The sequence below is a fragment of the Ostrea edulis genome, chromosome 6 (genome assembly GCF_947568905.1).
Source record: "Ostrea edulis chromosome 6, xbOstEdul1.1, whole genome shotgun sequence".
Classification (NCBI taxonomy): Eukaryota; Metazoa; Mollusca; class Bivalvia; order Ostreida; family Ostreidae; genus Ostrea; species Ostrea edulis.
The window spans coordinates 32847495-32870225 of NC_079169.1; the positions used below are offsets into that span (position 1 = coordinate 32847495).

The following is a 22731-nucleotide window of genomic DNA, read 5'->3' on the forward strand; positions in this document are numbered from 1 at the left end:
ATACATATACTTCCTGCTTCATTTCACATCCCAACTCCCAGTCTCATTTGTTTTTACGATGAATACACTTTATACAGGCTCTCTTTACTTCGAGTAAGAGTGTGTTATACTTTGATGGCGCGGTAAGAAGGACGACCTTATCTGTTCTTGTTTCCATGAAGATGTGCACAACTGTATTGAGAATTTGGTGGCTCGTTATTTCTTGCCAGAAAAACAACGAGTCGTCAGATTCTCAGCTATGTAACCTAGTGTAGGGAATAAAAGGGGAGATAATCACGTTTGGGAAAGATGACGATTTACAAAATTACCAGTCTGATTAAAACCACCCATCGAGTGTAAGGAGGAGGAGGGGGGGGGGGGGGGGATGATGGTGGTTTTAATCAGACTGCAAAATTACAGTGGTCTAGCTTGAAATTTGCATAGCCAGCATTACACAGTATTAGTCAATTCAACCATACATGGTAGATTTTATCAGCTGTTTATATACTCCAGTGTATAGTATTTTTGGCTAGATGGACTGTGGATATTGGCGTAGATGCCTTCGTGGTTGGATCACCTTACTAATAATGCAGGGGCCCAGGTTCCTGATCCAACTATAGATTTTCTCCTTTCCTGTTAAATTTGGTGCCAGTGACCACCCTCTGCACTTGCAGGTGAAAGTCCTGCCAGGGGCAAAATAATCTTGGTTGTGTATCTTCTAGGGCAAAGACAACTTGAGGAGGGAGGAATGTAGTTGTTAAGGCTATATGGATCAAAGATATCAACATGGATATATCTCAGTCGTTAGAGCACCTGACTAGTAATGCAGAGGTTCCAGGTTCGATTCCTGGTTCAGCCATACATCTTAGAGAATATGATGTAGTTTTCAGCTGATTATCTACATCTAACAATCAAAAAGATATTTCTAGTGTTTTCCCCCTTAAATCTCAGCTGAAATGAATAATTTTAAAATAACTTCAAGTAAACTGCAAAAAAAAACAAACCCCAAATGATTTGCTGAATTCACAACTCTCCACTGCAAAGGTTTTTGATATCATTTTATGCTGCTTTTTTCAAAATCTCTTATATCCATCTGCATGCTATTTCAAAAGTTATAATTGTTTATGATGTAGGAGCTGAAAAAGTCCATGTCATAGTTTTACGATTATGATAATACAGGTGTCAACTGCCATGCTTAAGAGAAAGATTTAGTCTTGAAAAGGTTTAAAATATTGTCAGGAAGAAAATATACATGTATAATGTAACAAAAGGAAGTGGTCTTATCACAGATACCAGAATTTTAATAAATAGAAAAATGAAAAAAAAAATCAACTCTATATGTGTATTTATATATATGATAGAGTTCCTTTTTTCTATTTATATCTATTTATTGATTTAAATTCAGATACCTGTGATCTTATACAGATCCATATAGGTGTGTGCCACTTTGGATGTTTATCATTCAGTATATTCTTTGCTTGGCCTGCTCATTTTGCCATCAAAAATATCCCCAAAGTAGATGGTTAACAAAATAGGTATATTTACAAACTTAAGAATTGCATTACTGTAGATTCCTAAATATACGCGAGGAATATATTGTCACGTAATTTTGTAAGAGGCATCACTTGCGAAATAAAAGTACTCGCTTTTAATTTTCTGTTGCTAAAATTCCTGTAAGAACTTTTGATGAACAAGTAGAACATGAATTCGTGTTCATGCAATTTGACGTAAACGAGTCATTTTGCCGTTAAGGTATCTACAGTATATCTAGATGAATAGTTGAATAATGTGTATTAAATGGTATCAACTAGAAAACAAGCACAATTAATAGGCAGAAGGTTTGTGAGGGGTGTAATGCATCTTGAACTGCTTAGTTAACAATGAAAAATGCACAATTCATGATCTTTTTTGCAGACTAGAATGTCTAATTTGAGCTCAATATCTCCAAATGGCGAAAAGGAAGAGCAGTTTCTAGAAAATTATTTTTCTTATGTTAGTCACTGCGAACATGACAAGGCAAAAGAACTTGCAGTAAGTAACTTACATAGTGCTGTAAAAGTGGTTATTTACGCTGGGGGTTAAGTACGTGTAATTCCATGTCCAACATTACGTGGAAGGGGTGGGGGTGGGGGTGGGGGGGTACATGGTAACTGAATATAATACATGTATATATTATATCAAACAATTTATATGCTTATTATGTGACCATGTAATTAGTATAATTTCCCCCATATGTAAATAACCACTTTTACAATATGATAGTTTATGAATAAATTAATTTTGTGCTGTCATTCCTGACAATTATTATGGTTATACATGCTATTGTATATTTATGGCGTGTTTATTTAGACTCGGGGATTCAATGTTTTCACAGATTCAAGTCCAGGATTTGAAGTCTTTATTTTTAGTGTTCCGAGTGAGAAATGTTAAGTCTAGGATTTGAAATCTTTATTTTCGGTTTTCTGAGTGAGAAATGTTAAGTCCAGGATTTGAATCTTTACTTTCAGTGTTCCGAGTGAGAAATATAAAGTCCATGATTTGGAAGTCTTTATTCTCAGCAGTTTGTGAGAAATATGAAGTCTAGGATTTGAAGTGCATTGACTCTTTTGACAGGAGAAGGAGAGAGATGCCCACAAGGCATTGTTTGGGTCCTCCTGGGGTCTGTTCTTGATGTCCCTTTCACAGTTTGCCTCAGCAGAAAAGACCTATATGTCACTTGGGTTTTTGGAACAGAGAGGTTTCTTCACAAGATCCAAAGAGGTAAGGCCATGAATGCCAGTGTTTGCAGTGAGTAACTGAATATGCTGTTTAGATAAAACAATCTTAGATGATTTTAGTTTGATAAAAGTCTATTGGTATTCTGTTTATTGATGGATTGGTTGTATATTGTTTAACATCCTGCTCGAGAATTTTTCACTCATATGGAGATGTCACCATTGCCAATGAAGGGCTGCAAAATTCAGACCTATAATGCTCATGCAGTGTGTACTGCCTTGGAGCAGGGGGGGATCTTTATCATGTCACACCTGCAAAATAGTTTTTCTACATCTGGTAGAGTGCTTCCTATGTAAGATGTGTGGGTTCCTTCCTAAACCACTGCAGACCTGGGTCGATTAAAAACTGTTCTTCTATCAGACACTTGGCATAAGATTTAAAGTCTTTTTGATGAGATCTTAATTAAAACCTGAGATGTTTTTAATTGCAAAATCTGTTATTTGAGCACACATACAAAGGTTCTACGTATATTGTAGAGATTGAAATTTTGTGTGACCTTTTCAACTAACAATGAAGGAGTTTGGGAAAGTTTGGTTCTGTAGCTGTAACTACGGATGTGAATTTAATAAGGTTACACGTAGGCATTTCTATGCAAATAAGATAATTAAAATGTATAATATACAGTTAAACTCTTCTTGTTTATGATTTGATCATGTAAGTATCAGCTGTATGTGACATGCACTATGTAGTTTTGACTATGATGTCACAATTATACGGCATGTTACAATATGACATGTCATTTATTGCTTAATGAGGAAGAAAACCAATGATTTCAACAAAATGGCTTCGGTGCAAGGGCACACAATATCAGAAAAAGAGTAAGCTAAATTTTCCTCTCAACATCACTATTGCTGTGTGAATATCATCAGCTGATTATGAATGTATGATTCAGATTCATATTGAAAGTGTAAAAAATGACAAACTGCACAGACTGGTATCATTTACTTAATCTAACAAGGTCATACACAAGGTCGTACATGGGATCTGTTCTGCAATGATATGGGCATATAATAATTTCACCTTACATTATGTAAGAACTACCTAAAGGTTTTGAGCGCATGCCTCTTTGTGATTGATTTAGTGTAAATTCAATTATTACAGTTTAAGAAGTAATGTTATGTATTAAAATCATTCGTCAATTGTGTTCATCCCTGTCGAGTATGAAATATCAAATTTAAATAAATCAAAATTGTTAGTTCTGTGTTTTTTTAGATTCTCAATTGCATTGAAACATATAAACCTGACCTTATTGGTTTAACTTTGCATATATGCACATATATAATGTTGTGATGCAATATATAGTTATTTGAGGTGTAACATGTTTAGATATTGCCTTTGTTTCTAGAATGTATTTTGTAAGGAATTTCAGTATGTGGAAACAGATTGTGATAAAGTTGTTTAATATTTTGTTGATTGCAGACATTAAAGAGTGGCTACCAGACTCTGATGTACGAGTTCAGACGCGTGGAAGAGGCAGTGAAATCCACAGAGGAACAGAGTTTCGGAATGTCACATAATGCATTAGAATTTGAAAAGTTGCTAGCTCACCTTTGTGATCAGCTGTGCTTTTTTACACAGGCCAGGCAAGAGACAATCAACTTGTATCCTGTCTCAGTTTTGTAAACAATCAATGTGTATTCTGTCCTTATTTTATACCTTTACTGTTTGATAATGCAAACTGTGTGAATATCCTTTTAACACTTTGATCTTTGTTCTTATTATAGAGCTGGACGCCGTTTCATCAATAAGTGTAAATTTTCAACTAACTAAGTCTTACGCCGACTACGTAAATCTAGTTACGTATAATCTTAGTTTAGCGCAAACCGCGTTTCACGAAACGACGTAAATACATGCGTACGTTACTACTCGACTAAGTTTTCAACTAAGCTTACGTACTTAGTTACCGCGTCCTGAGCATGCGTACATCATACTTTCGGTTTTTTTCACTTGTTGTCTGGACAAAAATAATGAATGAAAAGAACGCAAAGAAAATGCACAAGCGGATTTGGAAGGAGACAGAGATTGTCGTGTTGGCAGAGGCAGTTAAATTTTCCTATACCATACTATTTGGGCACTGCATACTAAATCAAACATATCACTCCATAAACAAAATTTGTTTTTATCTATATAGGCCTATGTATATACAGTATTTTACATCTCTTCTTCTACAAAAAGTAGTTGTTTTATGATTTCAAAGATTATTATATTTTAAGTGCATGTAGGTCGACACGATACATCTACATTGTATCTAGAGCCATGTACCATCGTTTTGCAAAGTGACGGGGGGAGGGGGGGTTGCAGCTGGAACATAATTAGATGTTGGCTTTTCAAATAATCCTTTGCAGTGAATTCCTCAATTTTCTCTCTTTCAGGTTACATTTTCTTCAATCGTGGGGGTGTTATAGTCTTCTATTATGAGTGCCTCAAAACATTTACCTACAAACATGTAGACTTCTTCTATTAATGCTCATACCTCGATAAATAGTTTTATTCATAATTTCTCTCATTCACTTACAGTACAAATTTAAAAAAATTAAAATCGTATTGTTAAAAAAGTGGAGTAGCAACGCAGGGTGATCCCCCCTTCCCAGTCACTCCGATTCATGTAGATGTTTTTCTTTATTTGAGAACATAACATATATATCTGTACGGTTTATTCTGCACATCACTTATCACCGAAATTCGTCAAGTATCAAACTGTTATGAAGACTTTTTTTTATTTGGAAGAACTTTATTATTGATATTTTGAAAATCTTCCCAAAAAATCCCGTCTTAATAGATACATAATATAGTTATATGATGTATCTCTTAAGACGGGATATTTTTTCAAGATTTCAGACATACAATGGAAATTAGTAGATTTTAAAATAACTATTCATGAAATATACATTACACTCCCGTAAATCCACCCACCATACGACAGAGATCGAATCGAATCGGGCTCGGTAATCATTTGTTCCAAGTTAGTCCGAGCCGAAGTTTTGAAGAGATTTATAGATAGCCTATATATAATACGTTCCCTTTACGGTGGACTACTTTACAAAGGGATTTGGGAATAACACTGTACATTCATCATTCATGTACAGATAGACACTTGTGAAAAATAATTATAGCCATAAATTTACTAGTTTTCAAAGGGAAGTAACCCTTATGGCCTTACATATTTATCGTTGTAAACGTCTAAAAGCATTCTGTCTTGAAAAAATCGATCATGACACAAAGCTCGTCGGTAAAAATTTCATATATATCTACATACAGTTAACAGTCGGCCATGATTTTTACTTACGTAGATACTTACGTAAGGGTTCGACCTGACGTAGTGTTTCTACTAGTTAGTAGAAAACTTGCGTAAATTCTAATCTTACGCCATTTGATGAAACGGACTTACGTAAAATATTTAGCCTAGTCAGAAAGTTACGCCAAACTAAGTTTACGCAACTAGTTACGATGTTTGATGAAACGGCGTCCTGATGTTTAACCATGCTGGTTATTACATTCTAATTTTGGGGGATTGTTTTGGGTGAAAAGGTCATGGAAGTGCAGAAATGATCTTGGAATAAGTATAGTTTGGCAGCTAAGTCTAACTGTTCACCAGAATTTGCACTCTTATGTGTACATGGAGATGTCATCTTATAAGTGAATAATAGTGATATCGACCATCTGTAGTTAGATAGTAGGTCAATATTATTGTTTTGCTTTGGTACTATGATGAGAAATTACCTTGACAGAATGGACTAGCTATGAACAAGTGCACATCATGGGGATGACAAAGCATGTCAACTTTGAGGACCTCAACATGGTAATAAAGGAAATTATAGCTGTACACAGCAAAAACTTCCACCACCCAATTTTAGCTCCCTTGAAAACTGTCTTTGGGTAAGTCAGAGTTTCTGTGATGAGAAATTATTCAGGCTACAAAGGTCTCCATTGTGAATTTTCACACGAGACTTATGCTTATCAGCTCACAATGTGCCAGCATAGTGTTGTTTAAAAGGAAACCTTTATGACACCAGATCACGAATTTCAATTTCTTTGGGTAAGCTTCCATACTTTGTGTAGGTGAATGTTTCCTCAAATTATACAAATCTTAGATGATTGAAATTCGTGGGTATGTCCATACTAGCTATGAAAAGATTTCAAATCTTACTCCACTTAACATAGAAAATCTAATTCCACCCAAACGTTGAAAATCCAACTCCACTAAACATTGAAAATCCAACTCCACCTAAACATTGAAAATCCAACTCTACCAAACACTAAAAATTCAACTCCACTAGTGTTTTCAAATATGTTTATATACAATATAGGGAAGGTCTTGTCAAATCCCAGTCATTGGCGCAGTGAGCTTCAATTAGGAAATAAAATAAAAATTTTGAGATTCATTTCTCAGCAAGAGCAGTTTGACATTTGTGAGCATTGCAACCCATTAACCACTTTTTTCCTTTGTGAACTCATGATGTTACAGTCCAGTGCTAATATTAAAGTCTGTAGCACATGCTTTCAGGTTATGTAGCCAAAGCAACCATAATACAGATTTTAATAGTCAGTGTAATGTTTATTTTTTTTTTTTCAGATTTGAGTGTGATACTTTAAACCTCTTACTGGTTGCCCAGACCACAATGTCAGACTGGATGTTCCTGACAGCTCTACTACACATTCATGAGGCCCATACAAAGCTCTCCAGCTGGGGGGGACTCATCCAGCCCAAAGAGGTCAGTACTTGGATTAAGAGGTCAGTATCTGTGTAGGCACAAGTCAGGTTAAGATGTGATATGAGGAAGCGATTATCAATGTAATCACAGGCCAAGGGGGTGTTTATTTAACCACACAGACTGACTGTGATAAGAGGAGATCATACACTCATTTATAGACTGATGTTGATGAGAGTAGATCACACTTTTGTTTCTATATTTACAGAGTAAAAAGTCGACCTTTGGAGGCTCTATCACACACTTGTTTCTATATTTACAGATTAAGAAGTTGACCTTTGAATACTCTATCTCACACTTGTTTCTATATTTACAGATTAAGAAGTTGACCTTTGAATACTCTATCACACACTTGTTTCTATATTTACAGAGTAAGAAGTCGACCTTTGGATACCCTATCTCACACTTATTTCTATATTTACAGAGTAAGAAGTTGACCTTTGAATACTCTATCACACACTTGTTTCTATATTTACAGAGTAAGAAGTTGACCTTTGAATACTCTATCTCACACTTGTTTCTATATTTACAGATTAAGAAGTTGACCTTTGAATACTCTATCACACACTTGTTTCTATATTTACAGATTAAGAAGTCGACCTTTGGAGGCTCTAGTAAACATGGATCACCCCCAGCTCTCTATCAATGGCTGACCAAGTTCAAAAATCTCCTGCTCTCAAAAGTGAGTTCATGTGAAAATTTCCCAGGACTTCCTATCTGAAAATAAGTTTTATCCCCCACAAATTAGAATATCTGTTATTTGCTCAATATCTTCAATTTTCATTTTCAGTTTAGTATCTACTTTTATGACATATTGCAAAAGCAGGCATCACCCCCGGAAATGAAGTCTTTGATATCTAAAACTCCGGATGATTTTGTGACAAGGTAAAACTCTGGACCATATTGTGACAAGGTTAAACTCTAGACGATTTTATGACAAGGTAGAATTCTGGATGATCCATATGATTTTGTGCCAGGGTAAAACTCCAGACGATTTTGTGACAGGTGATTTGGGGACCTGGTATACTTTTTGAGGTTGTACTCTTGACAATTTTGTGATGAGGTAAACCTTCAGATGATTTTGTGACCAGCTAAAAACTCAAGAAATGATATCTAAAACTCTAGATGATGTTGTAACGAGGTAAAACTGTGGACAATTTTGTGACAAGGGAAAACTGGACAATTAGACGTGTACCGAAAATTAGATTGACATTTGTAGAACTGCTCTTGTTTACCATGAATCTAAAATCTTTAAAGATTAGTAGTCAACACAGAACTATACGATATTGTGCCCTGGGCAGTGTCTTGAGCTGTGATTAGACACATGGAATTTATATCTTGCAGAATTCAGACATTTCATAAGAAGGCTGATGCCTGTCATGTGTCGTTGGTTCTGAACACCCAGGGTCTGGACCGGGTGTTTCCTGAGGGGTACCAGTATCCCGGCAGACTGGTGGAAACTCCCCAGGGACTGAACACTTTTCCTGCTATTTTCTCCTTCCCTGGGGTAAGTTTTCAACCATTTTCTTTTTGGTATTGAGAAAATTTTCTCAGATTTTTCTGGTGTCACCTGCTAAAAAAGAGTTGCACTTGGAGTCACATAACATTTCATTTGTTTGTCCATCTGTCACACTCAGTGTTCAATCAGTTGAGTATGAAATAAAATTGAGCACAAAGTGCAGACATTAATTCCTATATAAACATGCCAAATGATAACTAATTTTGCATTTCCTTCAATGTTTTTGATTTACAATAAGAATAATGAGACATTTTGTGAAAGAAATTCTGATGATACAAAAATATTGTACAAGTTATGAAGAAGCGTGTTAAAAATGAATTGGCTGTGTTCTATGTTGAAGGAGAGACTATCCAATCATTTCCCCGCAGTGGTGATGATGCTGACGGAGTGGAGAGATCGGGAAGAGTTGATCTACGCCCAGGATAAGATACACTATATGTATGACAAGGGGTCACACTCCTCCTACTTCTACACACAGGTCGACACACGGACAAGTCTAGTCGTTATATTTGAGAGCAAGAAATCAGAAAAAGACTCGTATGTGAATAACTTTATGAATGACATAGCAACCCAGTTAAGGTGCACAAAGTTCTTTACATCATTAAAACCGGGGTCAAAGTGAAATAAACAACTGAAACAAACAAGAAGCGATATTTATTTTAAAAAAATTCACAAACTCATTCGTTATTTCAATAAAATAATATTGTAGTATGAGTTATCTTTCTTGATTAAGAAGCCGCTGAATTAAAACGTTTCAGTACACCAGAGCATCAAAACATGTGTGAAATATAAAAACGTATAAATAGAATGGAACACTGAACGGAGCGATGGAAGAGGTTATAAATTAACTTCCTTGTACGATACATCTTTTTCTTGAGCTGATTTTTCGAGGCTCTGATGTCCTAGTAGATGGACGTTTTCTTCGTCGTCTCGGTTGCGACAGCACAGGTAGATCATATTGATGGAGATCAAGAGAGTCACTAGTGCACCCCACTGAAAGGAAAAGATTCACTGGAATATATTATACGTGTGGTTAATAAACATAATGTACTGGAGTAATTATGAGTTATGAAGGAGATGAACCGTATGTACATTGTGCACAAAAAATACAAAGGACTTGACTTTCAACAAACCCCATGACGTCAAAAAATATTGTTTTTATGATTTTACGTCATGTGTCTTGATTGGATGTCTACTAAAGAACTGTTCTGATTACAAACAACACCGTATTAGAATACAAATAATAACTTCGTTGTTGTCTCTCGGTCTTCATCTTTTGTTTGAGATTAAAAACCTCAACCTTCGGTCTCGGTTTCCCCCCCATCGAAATTTCGAGACCTTGGGGTTATTTTCCAGCCTACTCCTTCAATGTGATCAATATTTCTCAATTTATTACCTGTACTACGGTAATGACGAGGGTCTCCCTCCCGAATTCATACCACTCCTCTCCATCGCCAGAGTCGCTGTCTATTAGGTCATACGCCCACCACCCGATAATAAATAGGGCTTCTACAGGGGCAAGGAATCTGTAAAGAGGTAGAGTATGTGATTTTATTCTTATGAAAACATCAAAACATGATATTGAATGACGGTTTATAAAATGCTCTATGTATGAATTATTAACAGTATCATTACGTACATGTAGTTTCGCGGCACGTTTAAGATATTTACCTAAATTACTCAGTTCTTTAATGTTATTTACACTCAGAAGCTTGGTCAATTTAAATACACTTGGTTTTGCGTAATAGAATTGTTTAATATTTTTTGTTCTTAATTCATTATAAAGAGGGCATCTTAGAATGAAGTATATTGTTCAGCCAATCAAATTGCAGGCTGCAAGCGAATTAAATACTGAAGTAAAAGAAGTTTGAACTCAATGCAGTCAGTCAAATTTCAAATTGAAAACTGTTTCAAAGTCTAGAATAACGGAATTATATTGGTATTTATTCATGTTCTGTAAGGAAAACTCCTAACACGAATAAGGATCACGTGTATGATTAAGCTTACTTAACCAGCCATTCCCAGACACGCGGCAGTTTCCAGTCCCCAATACTATAATTGTTGTACATGTCTTCTCGGAACTTCTTTGTCCCGTACTTAACCACCATGACTTGTAGCATAAAACCGTTGATAACCAGAGCGAAACCCCACACAAAGTCCTGAAGAAACAAAATACGGAAAAGCACTGTATCGCCATTCGGTTCAAGCATTTACAATGTCCAAATGACGTATGAACTCGACGGAGCATTGACTTACCTGATTGGTCAAAATATCTAAGTCGAGGGCTGAGGCAAGACCTCCGAGAAATGTTAACATCACAGTGCACGGCATACCGAATTTCCGGGGAACTAAACGTGAAAAGAAGGAAGAGATTAATCTCTGTTCATCATGGAGACACACCAAATTCGAACATTATTTTTCAAATAAAATTCATTTCATTAGGCATTACCACCAAAGTCGTATAGAGTATGCGTGACCATCTCCATGTTGGCCAGTAGAGATGTGACACCGGCGAGGGACAGACAAGCAAAGAACAACACGCACAGAACACGACCGAATACACCGATCGTAGAAAACAACACTGGAATCCTAAATAAAAACAAGTTTCTACTTCATTTCCATTTTAGAAAATCAAAAATCAGCCCATTAGATAAATTAGGTTAACTTTCATTGACATTGCATATATATCCATTATTCAGAAACTGAGATTTTGACAGAAAACGGTGTCCAAAGCTCAACAGGTTACCCTGGCCATGGACATTATTGCATTTCCTGTAATAAAGAAGTTAATATACATGTCGCAGTTTATGCAGATATAGGCAAGTTTCGAAATGCGTCTGAGTTATTTTCCTTGACAGAATAACGTGCTTAACAAATGTAAATAGACAAAAATGTCCATCACTTCAGATAAGCAGTTTCATCACCCAAATTCTTTTGATACATAATCCCAAGTAATTATTAATCGGGTAGTAAATTTTTGATAGCAATTTGTATCTCCTACATTTAATAGTCTTCCTCGTTGACTTGTAGGCGCACTCTGTCCTAAGTTCTGTCCCACTTAGGCGTTCAGAGTAACACTAAATGCACCTCCTATACAGAAGAGCTCTTATCTCGATACTTTCTTATTCCCAGCCGTCCTCGACTCACCAGATGAAAGTTAGACCAGTGCTTCCTGGCCCCGCTCGCTTCATTATTTCCAGGATTCCAGGTTTGGATATGTTTGGGTCCAAAGCAATCATGGTTGAGAATACCGTTCCGAAAAGCATGATCCCACAGATTAAGCTGAAAATAAGTCATGCTGTCTATTTCAATGACTATATTTGTTTTACTTGTATGTTTTGGGTCTGTAAATAAGTATGACTTTAACACCCTAGTTTCTGGATGTCTTAAATTCTGTTGGAGTTTTGCTATTGACATATTACGAGAACCATTTTAAAGTTATGAATAAAGATTGACCCCCTATTTATTTTGAGGTCAAAGGGCAAGATCATCAGATTGCAAATGGTTAGAAAGGATTTTTGAAAGATGAATTGAGCTCTGGCAATGAAACGTCATACAAGGAGTATTTATGATTAAAGGAGCACCCTATATATTTAGGTGAAAATCCAGGGTCATTAGATCCTATATGGTAAGATATAGTTTCAAGATAATAATTATATATCAAATGTTAACTGAGCTTTAATGAAGAGTATAATGAAATGCTGATTCTCACGGCTTTGAAGCTCAAGGTCAAATTTGCTTGTTTCGAAATTAGTTTCCAATCCATCTGGATGTTTTTCAGTGACATCTAAGGTCATATATCATGGTTCAAGGCAACTGTAGCTATTTGTTAAATGGGTCTATTGTATAGTATTACAGTTACACGAGTTTATTGTATTCAACAAGTCTATTGTATACAATCAAATAGGTCAATTGTATTCAGTTTACAGGGGCAGATCCAGGAAGTTTTGAAAGGGGGTTCTACCATTAATTTTGATTTTGGTCCATCCGTTATTTTTGCCGTTTTTGCAAACTTTTCTGACGAAAAAGGGTTGGGATTCCGGGGGTCGAAACTCCTTCCTCTGGATCTACCACTGGTTTAAACAGGTCTATTGTATACAGTTAAACAGATCTATTGTATACAGTTAAACAGGTCTATTGTATACAGTTAAACAAGTCTATTGTATACAGTTAAACAGGTCTATTGTATACAGTTAAACAGGTCTACTGTATACAGTTAAACAGGTCTACTGTATACCGTTAAACAGGTCTATTGTATACAGTTAAACAAGTCTACTGTATACCATTAAACAGGTCTATTGTATACAGTTAAACAGGTCTATTGTATACAGTTAAACAGGTCTATTGTATACAGTTAAACAGGTCTATTGTATACAGTTAAACAGGTCTACTGTATACAGTTAAACAGGTCTACTGTATACAGTTAAACAGGTCTACTGTATACAGTTAAACAGGTCTATTGTATACAGTTAAACAGGTCTATTGTATACAGTTAAACTACAGTTAAACAGGTCTACTGTATACAGTTAAACAGGTCTACTGTATACAGTTAAACAGGTCTATTGTATACAGTTAAACAGGTCTATTGTATACAGTTAAACAGGTCTACTGTATACAGTTAAACAAGTCTATTGTATACAGTTAAACAGGTCTATTGTATTCAGTTTACAGGGGCAGATCCAGGAAGTTTTGAAAGGGGGTTCTACCATTAATTTTGATTTTGGTCCATCCGTTATTTTTGCCGTTTTTGCAAACTTTTCTGACGAAAAAGGGTTGGGATTCCGGGGGTCGAAACTCCTTCCTCTGGATCTACCACTGGTTTAAACAGGTCTATTGTATAAAGTTAAACAGGTCTATTGTATACAGTTAAACAGGTCTATTGTATACAGTTAAACAAGTCTATTGTATACAGTTAAACAGGTCTATTGTATACAGTTAAACAAGTCTACTGTATACAGTTAAACAGGTCTACTGTATACAGTTAAACGGGTCTATTGTATACAGTTAAACAAGTCTACTGTATACCATTAAAGAGGTCTATTGTATACAGTTAAACAGGTCTATTGTATACAGTTAAACAGGTCTATTGTATACAGTTAAACAAGTCTATTGTATACAGTTAAACAGGTCTATTGTATACAGTTAAACAAGTCTACTGTATACAGTTAAACAAGTCTACTGTATACCATTAAACAGGTCTATTGTATACAGTTAAACAGGTCTATTGTATACCATTAAACAAGTCTATTGTATACAGTTAAATATGTCTATTGTATACAGTTAAACAGGTCTATTGTATACAGTTAAACAGGTCTATTGTATACAGTTAAACAAGTCTATTGTATACAGTTAAACAGGTCTACTGTATACAGTTAAACAGGTCTACTGTATACAGTTAAACAAGTCTATTGTATACAGTTAAACAGGTCTATTGTATACAGTTAAACAGGTCTATTGTGTACAGTTAAATATGTCTATTGTATACAGTTAAACAGGTCTATTGTATACAGTTAAACAGGTCTATTGTATACAGTTAAACAGGTCTATTGTATACAGTTAAACAGATCTACTGTATACAGTTAAACAGGTCTATTGTATACAGTTAAACAGGTCTATTGTATACAATTAAATAGGTTTATTATATACAGTTAATACACATTGAGTTTTTGTCAAATTATGGTTTGTATACTATATACCTTATAAAATTGTTGATACATGGAATAAACATGCCATATTTGACAATGTTGTTGTCAACTGTCATGAAAGAGGCGTATGGTATCATGAGTCCCATCCCAGCCCCTGTGTCAAAGGCGTTCTGACTCAGAGCATCTACCCAAAGTCTCGGCTCTCCGAAGGAGTCTGTAAAATATTACATAAATATGAAAGTCAAGTTTGTAAAACACACATGATCCGATGGAGTTTGTATAACACTGCGTAAACATGATACGTGAGATTCTGTATAACAATACATCAACATGAGAGATTCTGTATAACATTACATAAACATGAGAGATTCTGTATAACATTACATAAACATGAGAGATTCTGTATAACAATACATAAACATGAGAGATTCTGTATAACAATACATAAACATGAAATATTCTGTATAACAGTACATAAACATGAAATAGTCTTTATAACATTACATAAACATAAGAGATGCTGTATAACATTACATAAACATGATAGATTCTGTATAACAATACATAAACATGAGAGATTCTGTACAACAATACATAAACATGAGAGATGCTGTATAACATTACATAAACATGAGAGATTCTGTATAACAGTACATAAACATGAAAGATTCTGTATAACATTACATAAACATGAGATATTCTGTATAACATTAAATAAACATGAGAGATTCTGTGTAACAATACATAAACATGAAATATTCTGTATAACAATACATAAACATGAGAGATTCTGTATAACTATACATAAAAACATGAAGATTGTGTATAACAATACATAAACATGAGATATTCTGTATAACAATACATAAACATGAGAGATTCTGTATAACAGTACATAAACATGAGATATTCTGTATAACAGTATATAAACATGAAATATTCTGTAAAACAATACATAAATTTCAAACATTTCGGTTGAGCATCACTGAAGAGACATTATTTGTCGAAATGTGCATCTGGTGCATCAAAATTGGTACCGTATAAGTTTTACATAAAACATGAAATATTCTGTATAACATTACATAAACATGAAATATTCTGTATAACAGTACATAAACATGAGATATTCTGTATAACAGTACATAAACATGAGATATTCTGTATAACAGTACATAAACATGAGAGATTGTGTATAACATTACATAAACATGAAATATTCTGTATAACAATACATAAACATGAAAGATTTTGTATAACAATACATAAATATGAGATATTCTGTATAACATTACATAAACATGAGATATTCTGTATAACATTACATAAATATGAGATATTCTGTATAACAGTACATAAACATGAGAGATTCTGTATAACAGTACATAAATATGAGATATTCTGTATAACAAGACATAAACATGAGATATTCTGTATAACAGTACATAAACATGAGGGATTCTGTATAACATTACATAAACATGAGATATTCTGTATAACAAGACATAAACATGAAATATTCTGTATAACAAGACATAAACATGAAATATTCTGTATAACAAGACATAAACATGAAATATTCTGTATAACATTACATAAACATGAGATATTCTGTATAACAAGACATAAACATGAAATATTCTGTATAACAAGACATAAACATGAAATATTCTGTATAACAAGACATAAACATGAAATATTCTGTATAACAAGACATGAACATGAGACATTCTGTATAACAGTATATAAACATGAAATATTCTGTAAAACAATACATAAATTTCAAACATTTCGGTTGAGCATCACTGAAGAGACATTATTTGTCGAAATGTGCATCTGGTGCATCAAAATTGGTACCGTATAAGTTTTACATAAAACATGAAATATTCTGTATAACAGTACATAAACATGCGAGATTCTGTATAACAATACATAAACATGAGAGATTGTGCAAAACAATACATAAACATGAGAGATTGTGAATAACAGTACATAAACATGAGAGATTGTGTATAACATTACATAAACATGAAAATATTCTGTATAACAATACATAAACATGAAAGATTTTGTATAACAATACATAAACATGAAATATTCTGTATAACAGTACATAAACATGAGAGATTGTGTATAACAATACATAAACATGAAATATTCTGTATAACAATACATAAACATGAGAGATTGTGTATAACAATACATAAACATGAAATATTCTGTATAACAGTACATAAACATGAGATATTCTGTATAACAAGACATAAATATGAGATATTCTGTATAACATTACATAAACATGAGATATTCTGTATAACAGTACATAAACATGAGATATTCTGTATAACAGTACATAAACATGAGAGATTCTGTATAACAATACAAAAACATGAGAGATTCTGTATAACAGTACATAAACATGAAATATTCTGTATAACAGTACATAAACATGAGAGATTCTGTATAACATTACATAAACATGAGAGATTCTGTATAACAGTACATAAACATGAAATATTCTGTATAACAATATATAAACATGAAATATTCTGTATAACAAGACATAAACATGAGATATTCTGTATAACAAGACATAAACATGAGATATTCTGTATAACAGTACATAAACATGAGATATTCTGTATAACATTACATAAACATGAGATATTCTGTATAACAATATATAAACATGATAGATTCTGTATAACAAGACATAAACATGATACGTGAGATTCTGTATAACAATACATAAACATGCATCGAAGGACGATTCAAGATTAGGATGAACAGTTTGGTAAAACTTCTAATAGAGGATGGGAACAGGTCAGTAGTGGATCCAGGAATTTTCAGAGGGGTATTGAATCAAGGACGGAATAAGTGTAAATAGAATCTCTCGGGGGTGGGGTGTTTCAGGAGGCTTACCTGGTTTAAAGATGGATTCTTCTCATGTCTATTGGACGGGTTGAGGTGTGATATTTTTTGTGCAGAAAGTGCCAAAATTATATAGAGTATAATCGTTTTGATACATGAAACACTGGGTGTCACCTTCTTGTTTATGAGACAATGTTGCATGCAGTTCAAGGTCGTAGATGACCTTAAAATTGCACTATGGCAGACAATGTATCTATTAGTGGTTAGTGACAAGTTTTGAGTGCATAAAATATTGTATTATAGCAGACATGATATGTACTAGTGGTTAGTGACAAGCTTTGACTGTATTTGCAGCATAAACACTATGTACATGTATGAACACATTTATATCCTTTCACAAAGCAGAGGAAACGAACACTGACTCCCGTGGTTTATAAATGACGTACATGTAAATACATGATATGGTGTTTATAACTTCTAATTTGAAGGGGCCGAGGTCCATTGCTTTTAAGGAATGGAGTGATACTCGTACATTGACCCACTTAAAATCCACTGTAAACATTAATAAAAACTAAATTTTAATTTAATTTTAATCATGTCTTACGTTTTTCATTCTTTTGTTGCATGCATTTATATCTACTTGTATAAAGGTTGACCTACTTTCCGAACTCTCCATTCCTGAAAAATAATGGAGTGTTCGAACAAAAGAATGACGTCATAGGTGGATTTTAATCATGAATAGCTATATGCAATACCTTTCCAACGGTATAAACACGAGCCTTCAGCTCCACATAGTTTTAAACTTATAGTCATTTCAATAGAGCCAGTCGTTGACCACTGTTGTAAAAATGGTTGGGAAACGGGTTGAGAATATTGAAGAAATTAGAGAATATATAAAAGTTCGCACAAAACTCGGTCATTCGGTTATGTAGATTTTTACTGAATAGGGAGAAGTTTATGAGTCTGACAAGGTATCTTATGAGACAGTTTGTAGGTGGAGAAAGAACTTTCTGACTGGCACAGAGTCCGTCAAAGATGCAGCAAAATCTGGCCGACGTGTGACTGTAACAGGCAAGGCAAATGTCTCAAAAGTCAGGGAAATACTTGAAAGTGATGGCAGATACCACGATTCGTGATATTGCCAAAGCTGTTGGAATATCGCTATCGCGGGTGCATTTCATTTTGAAGCGTATTTTGAAAGTACGAAAGATTTCTGCCAGATGGATACCGCATATATTGACAGATGACCAAAAACGGGTACGAGTACAAACCGCTAATCAATTGCTCACAATGTTTCCCAAATTCAATCAAAGACAATTTGCAAACATTGTTACTGGTGACGAAACATGGGTTCACTATTTCGAACCAGTAAGATAAACTGGAAACAAAATATGACTAACTAAACACGGTAGAAGGCCTGTAGTTGTCAACAGAACCATAAGCACAAAGAAGGTTCTTTATTGCATATTCTTTTCATGTGATGGTATAACCGTACAAATTCTGGTGCCGAAGGGCAAAAGTGTTACGGTATTACCGAGATGTTATATTAAATAAGCTCACGAAATATTATCCTAAACATGGTGTCAGGATTTAGGCATGTTCGTCTACTTCATGATAATGCTCCATCACATAGCTTGTGAAGCTATGAGCTTCATTGAGCTTGTGAAGCAATTTTTGAAGTCGGAGAAGGTTACCGTCTTGCCACACCCACCATACTCTCCAGATCTAGCCCCATGCGACTTTTTCTTTTTTCCAAAACTTAAACAGTTCTTATCTGGTCGTCGTTACAAGTCCCGACAAGCCCTTGGCTCAGCCATCAGTCTCCGAGGTCTACCTAAATCAGCGTACCGTGACGCATTTCAGAAATGGATTCAGAGATTGAAATTATGTATTTCAAACAGCGAAGAATACTTTGAAGAGATGTAATGTTCATTTCACTATTTGAGTCGAATGCTTTTTAGATATCGTATAATACACATTACATATCGAACAGCCCTTGTAATACTAAAATTTCACAATCTCGTGGAATCGTTTAAATTCGTGTGTACCATTTTTTTTCGTGGATTGTCAGCAGTTTACAGTTTTGTTGATTGGTATGTAAGTTTGCAGATTTGATTTCTGTACATTGAAACATTGTATAAATTGTACATTTCATTGTGGTTTGAAATAGAATAGAGGTATTCACGAAAATACCAACCCAACGAAATAAAATTATTCCACAGTAACTAGTTACCCCAATTTGGTGTGAAGAGAAATCTGATGCCTACGTCAGCGTACTCTCTGGTTAAGGACCAGATAAAGGTGAAGAGAATGATCAGCAGCAATATCGGAACCAAGAACATGTTGGTTTTCTCTATTGTATTCACTCCTCTCGTTACTGCCAATCCAGCCAAGATCGAAGCAAGTCCATGCGTGAGAACTGGCCAATAGCTGTCCTGTTACGGAGGAGGAAAATGAAAATGTTGAAAATTCTACGTAAAGCAGAGTCATTTTAACTTCTTTTTGGGTACAAAGAAACCTTCAAATTGTATGAATCACCTTCGCAAAATCGTTGAATATTTGCTCCCCCTCTTCTGCTGTTTCTGGGAGATCATGTCCAATCATGTAAACGAAGTAGTAAAAACACCATCCTAACACCACCGAGTAGTAACATCTAAATATAGTAATACAAGCTGAAGTAGTAAAAGCTCCATCTAAACACCTCTAAATATAGTAACACATTTAGTCTTTCATTGTTGAGTAAATCGTGTTAAAATCCCAAAGATTCTTTAAAACTTATCACAAAATTATTCTTTCTTTGTATCTTGTCGTCATTTACTATACATTTCTTGTTGAAGTTCAACGCTCGAAGTTAAACTTTAGCTTATGTACACGATTTGATGTGAGTAGAAACTGAAAATGTATACTAGTATTTACAACTAACGATATTAGAAAAGTAACCATGGAGATCCATGCTCCACACCAGGCGGCGCCTTCTCCTAGGATTTCTCGAAATGAGCCAATCACAGCTTTTCGTGTATATCGTCCTGTTCCATACTCAATCAGCAACATAGGACTGGACCAAAGGACTAGAAATATGGCCCATACCAGCAGAAAAACCAGACCTCCTGTTTCAGGACAATCATATCAAACAGTCTGTATATGACATGTATAGAGCAGTTGTCTGCATGGTTTGAGCTATTTTTAGATCTCACCCATGTATACGCACTTCTCTATCACTTATGTAGCTTAACATCACGGTCAAAATTAGGGTTAGATTAAACTAATAATGAACATAACTATTATTTTCCTCAAAATTAAAAAGTCATATGTTTGTTCTCATCCGAATGAAAATAAATCGTGTCTTTTCATTGCGACTGTTTTGGTTTTCAAAGTAAGAAATGAATCTCACCTTTTTCCTCGCTGTTGGACGCTAGTATCCTTGGAAACCTCCATATGTTCCCTGTGCCGACCACGGAACCGAGGCAGGAACAAATGAGCCCCAAGCGATTATGGAAATGTGGGCGCTCCTCGATTCTCAGCTGTACAAAAAGTCAAGAAGTAATCAACTAGAATATTCTAAGGGTTGTTGGGTTGCGGCGTACACAAGGTTCGCTTCTACCGGCTATCTTTGTTATTTGTTCTCTCGTAAGAGTATCCATTGATAATAAAAACATTCAAGTTTTGGCACGCAAGTACGCATAGTACCAAAACTTATTTTATCTGAATTCATAACAAGTCATATCATATTCTAGTCCACAATTGTTCAACATCCTTTACAGTTCATCCATTCATTTTTCAATAACATTCATGCTTCAATGAAAAACGAAGATATTTTTTCAAACTAACTTCGCAGAAAGTTATGTCCCTTGTCCGCCATTTTGCGGTGAAGAAAATTTTATTATTTCTCTACGTTGGCCTTTGTAATTTTCTGATCTGTAGCTTTGACATTTAATTGTAATCAACTATACAATGAAGAAATAAATAAAATAAATATTTATTCGGTATATATATACATACAAACATAAATACCAAGGATAACTCATGAAAGCTCGAAAGCTTATTTCCAATGGGGTCCTTTGACGCACGGATGTTTGCGCTTGGGGGTCATTTTATGTAGGAGGAAACCGAAGTACCTGGAGGAAACCCACGTGTTCGAGCGGACGACCGCGCTACCTCTGCGCTACCAGGACACCCAATAACGCTTCAGAATGGAAAGGGACATAAACGTGTATGAAAACTTGATAATTAGCTTTAAAACATTTTTGTTACGCAATCCTTTGTCTTTTTAGGTTTTTATTGGTACCGTATAAGTTTTACATATAGAAGAAAGTCCACTTATAGTGAAAAGGTTACCTGCGTTAATTATTTCCTCATCCAAATATTCGAAAACACAATGCTATTCAGATCAAAATTTGGCTCCATAACCTTCTCACCCTCCATATCCAGAATATAACACTCATTAAGATAATATTCGCAGTACTTTCATTAAAATCCTTAAATTTTGATTGTGCAATGTACGAGTATCACTTAAGAATTTTAAACAGTTTTTGTAACATAAAAGTTTTGCTTAAGAAGTAGACAATTTGAAAGTGAAAAAGCAGTGCCAGGAAATGCTCAGATTGCAGGATTTCGCACCATTTACTCCTGAGCTTCTGGTGGCCTAGGCGACCTCCGGCCTATTGGGAGTAACCTTTAAATCAGCTTCTTTTCTCTCTCTTTTTTCCATTGCGAAATTTTATAAGGTCTGAGTATGGAGATTAGAATTTTGGGACACAAGTAGTAAATCAACTAAACATTTTCATGTACAAAGACAGTCTCACGATCTCCCTAAGATGTTATGTACACCAACAAAGATGTAAATGGGTAGGGGTGGAGGTTGTGAAAAGTACCTAAAAGATCAAGTGCTAGACCTCCCCTTTCACAAATTCCTGGATCCACCTATGGTATACATATTGCTATTTATAGACCTGAGTCCGGAGTTTCATATCGATCCAATCTAATTAAAATTAGATGTTAGATCCGCTCACATACTCGCTTGTGTAGCGAGTATGTGAGCGGATCTAACATCTAATTTTAATTAGATTGATATCGATCGTTTTCTCTGCACAGTATTTTATATACAAATCAGAATGTTATAGCATGTACATGCACCTTGAATTTGTAATTCGATGACATCATAGTACTACATTCAATTGAAACTTGTATCAAAGAGGGTGTTGCACAGAAGCGGGAATTTTCCCTAATCGGAGCTCCG

The 22731-nt window shown here is 34.8% G+C and overlaps 2 protein-coding genes across 7 annotated transcripts in view; one reads left to right on the plus strand and one right to left on the minus strand.

Annotated features, from left to right (window-relative positions):
- On the plus strand, window positions 1-9696 carry LOC125646768 (KICSTOR subunit 2-like). Of its 5 annotated transcripts, XM_048873293.2 has the most exons (11): window positions 1-122; window positions 513-653; window positions 1894-2010; window positions 2593-2739; window positions 4174-4355; window positions 6493-6630; window positions 7328-7466; window positions 8050-8145; window positions 8254-8348; window positions 8808-8970; window positions 9323-9696. In XM_048873293.2, exons 3-11 carry the CDS (start codon window positions 1900-1902, stop codon window positions 9602-9604), a joined length of 1353 nt encoding a protein of 450 aa, XP_048729250.1. In that variant the 5' UTR covers window positions 1-122; window positions 513-653; window positions 1894-1899; the 3' UTR covers window positions 9605-9696. The 5 variants fall into 5 exon arrangements, with proteins under 5 accessions (XP_048729250.1, XP_048729251.1, XP_048729248.1 ...); XM_048873294.2 differs by lacking the exon at window positions 513-653 and having other exon boundaries at window positions 5-93; XM_048873291.2 differs by lacking the exon at window positions 513-653 and having other exon boundaries at window positions 11-122.
- The window catches only part of LOC125646765 (uncharacterized sodium-dependent transporter YhdH-like), a 25403-nt gene continuing 12293 nt past the window's right edge, over window positions 9622-22731 (minus strand). Inside the window, exons 4-14 of one of the 2 annotated variants that reach the window (XM_048873287.2) lie at window positions 20887-21017; window positions 20419-20602; window positions 20034-20148; window positions 19729-19930; window positions 14679-14841; window positions 12130-12264; window positions 11432-11571; window positions 11239-11330; window positions 10990-11141; window positions 10379-10508; window positions 9622-9975 (exon numbers count right to left, since the gene is read on the minus strand). In XM_048873287.2, the coding sequence (XP_048729244.1) occupies window positions 9820-9975; window positions 10379-10508; window positions 10990-11141; window positions 11239-11330; window positions 11432-11571; window positions 12130-12264; window positions 14679-14841; window positions 19729-19930; window positions 20034-20148; window positions 20419-20602; window positions 20887-21017 (1600 nt within the window). In that variant the 3' untranslated portion in view covers window positions 9622-9819. The remainder of the gene's footprint in view (window positions 9976-10378; window positions 10509-10989; window positions 11142-11238; window positions 11331-11431; window positions 11572-12129; window positions 12265-14678; window positions 14842-19728; window positions 19931-20033; window positions 20149-20418; window positions 20603-20886; window positions 21018-22731) is intronic. The other variant, XM_048873286.2, reaches the window with a different exon arrangement.

What these genes read in the sequence shown, in the direction of transcription:
- LOC125646768 (XM_048873290.2), top strand. An exon ending in TCTTCACAAGATCCAAAGAG is followed by an intron (nt 2,740 to 4,173) that starts GTAAGGCCATGA and finishes TGTTGATTGCAG; the next exon opens with ACATTAAAGAGTGGCTACCA. An exon ending in GACTCATCCAGCCCAAAGAG is followed by an intron (nt 7,467 to 8,049) that starts GTCAGTACTTGG and finishes CTATATTTACAG; the next exon opens with ATTAAGAAGTCGACCTTTGG.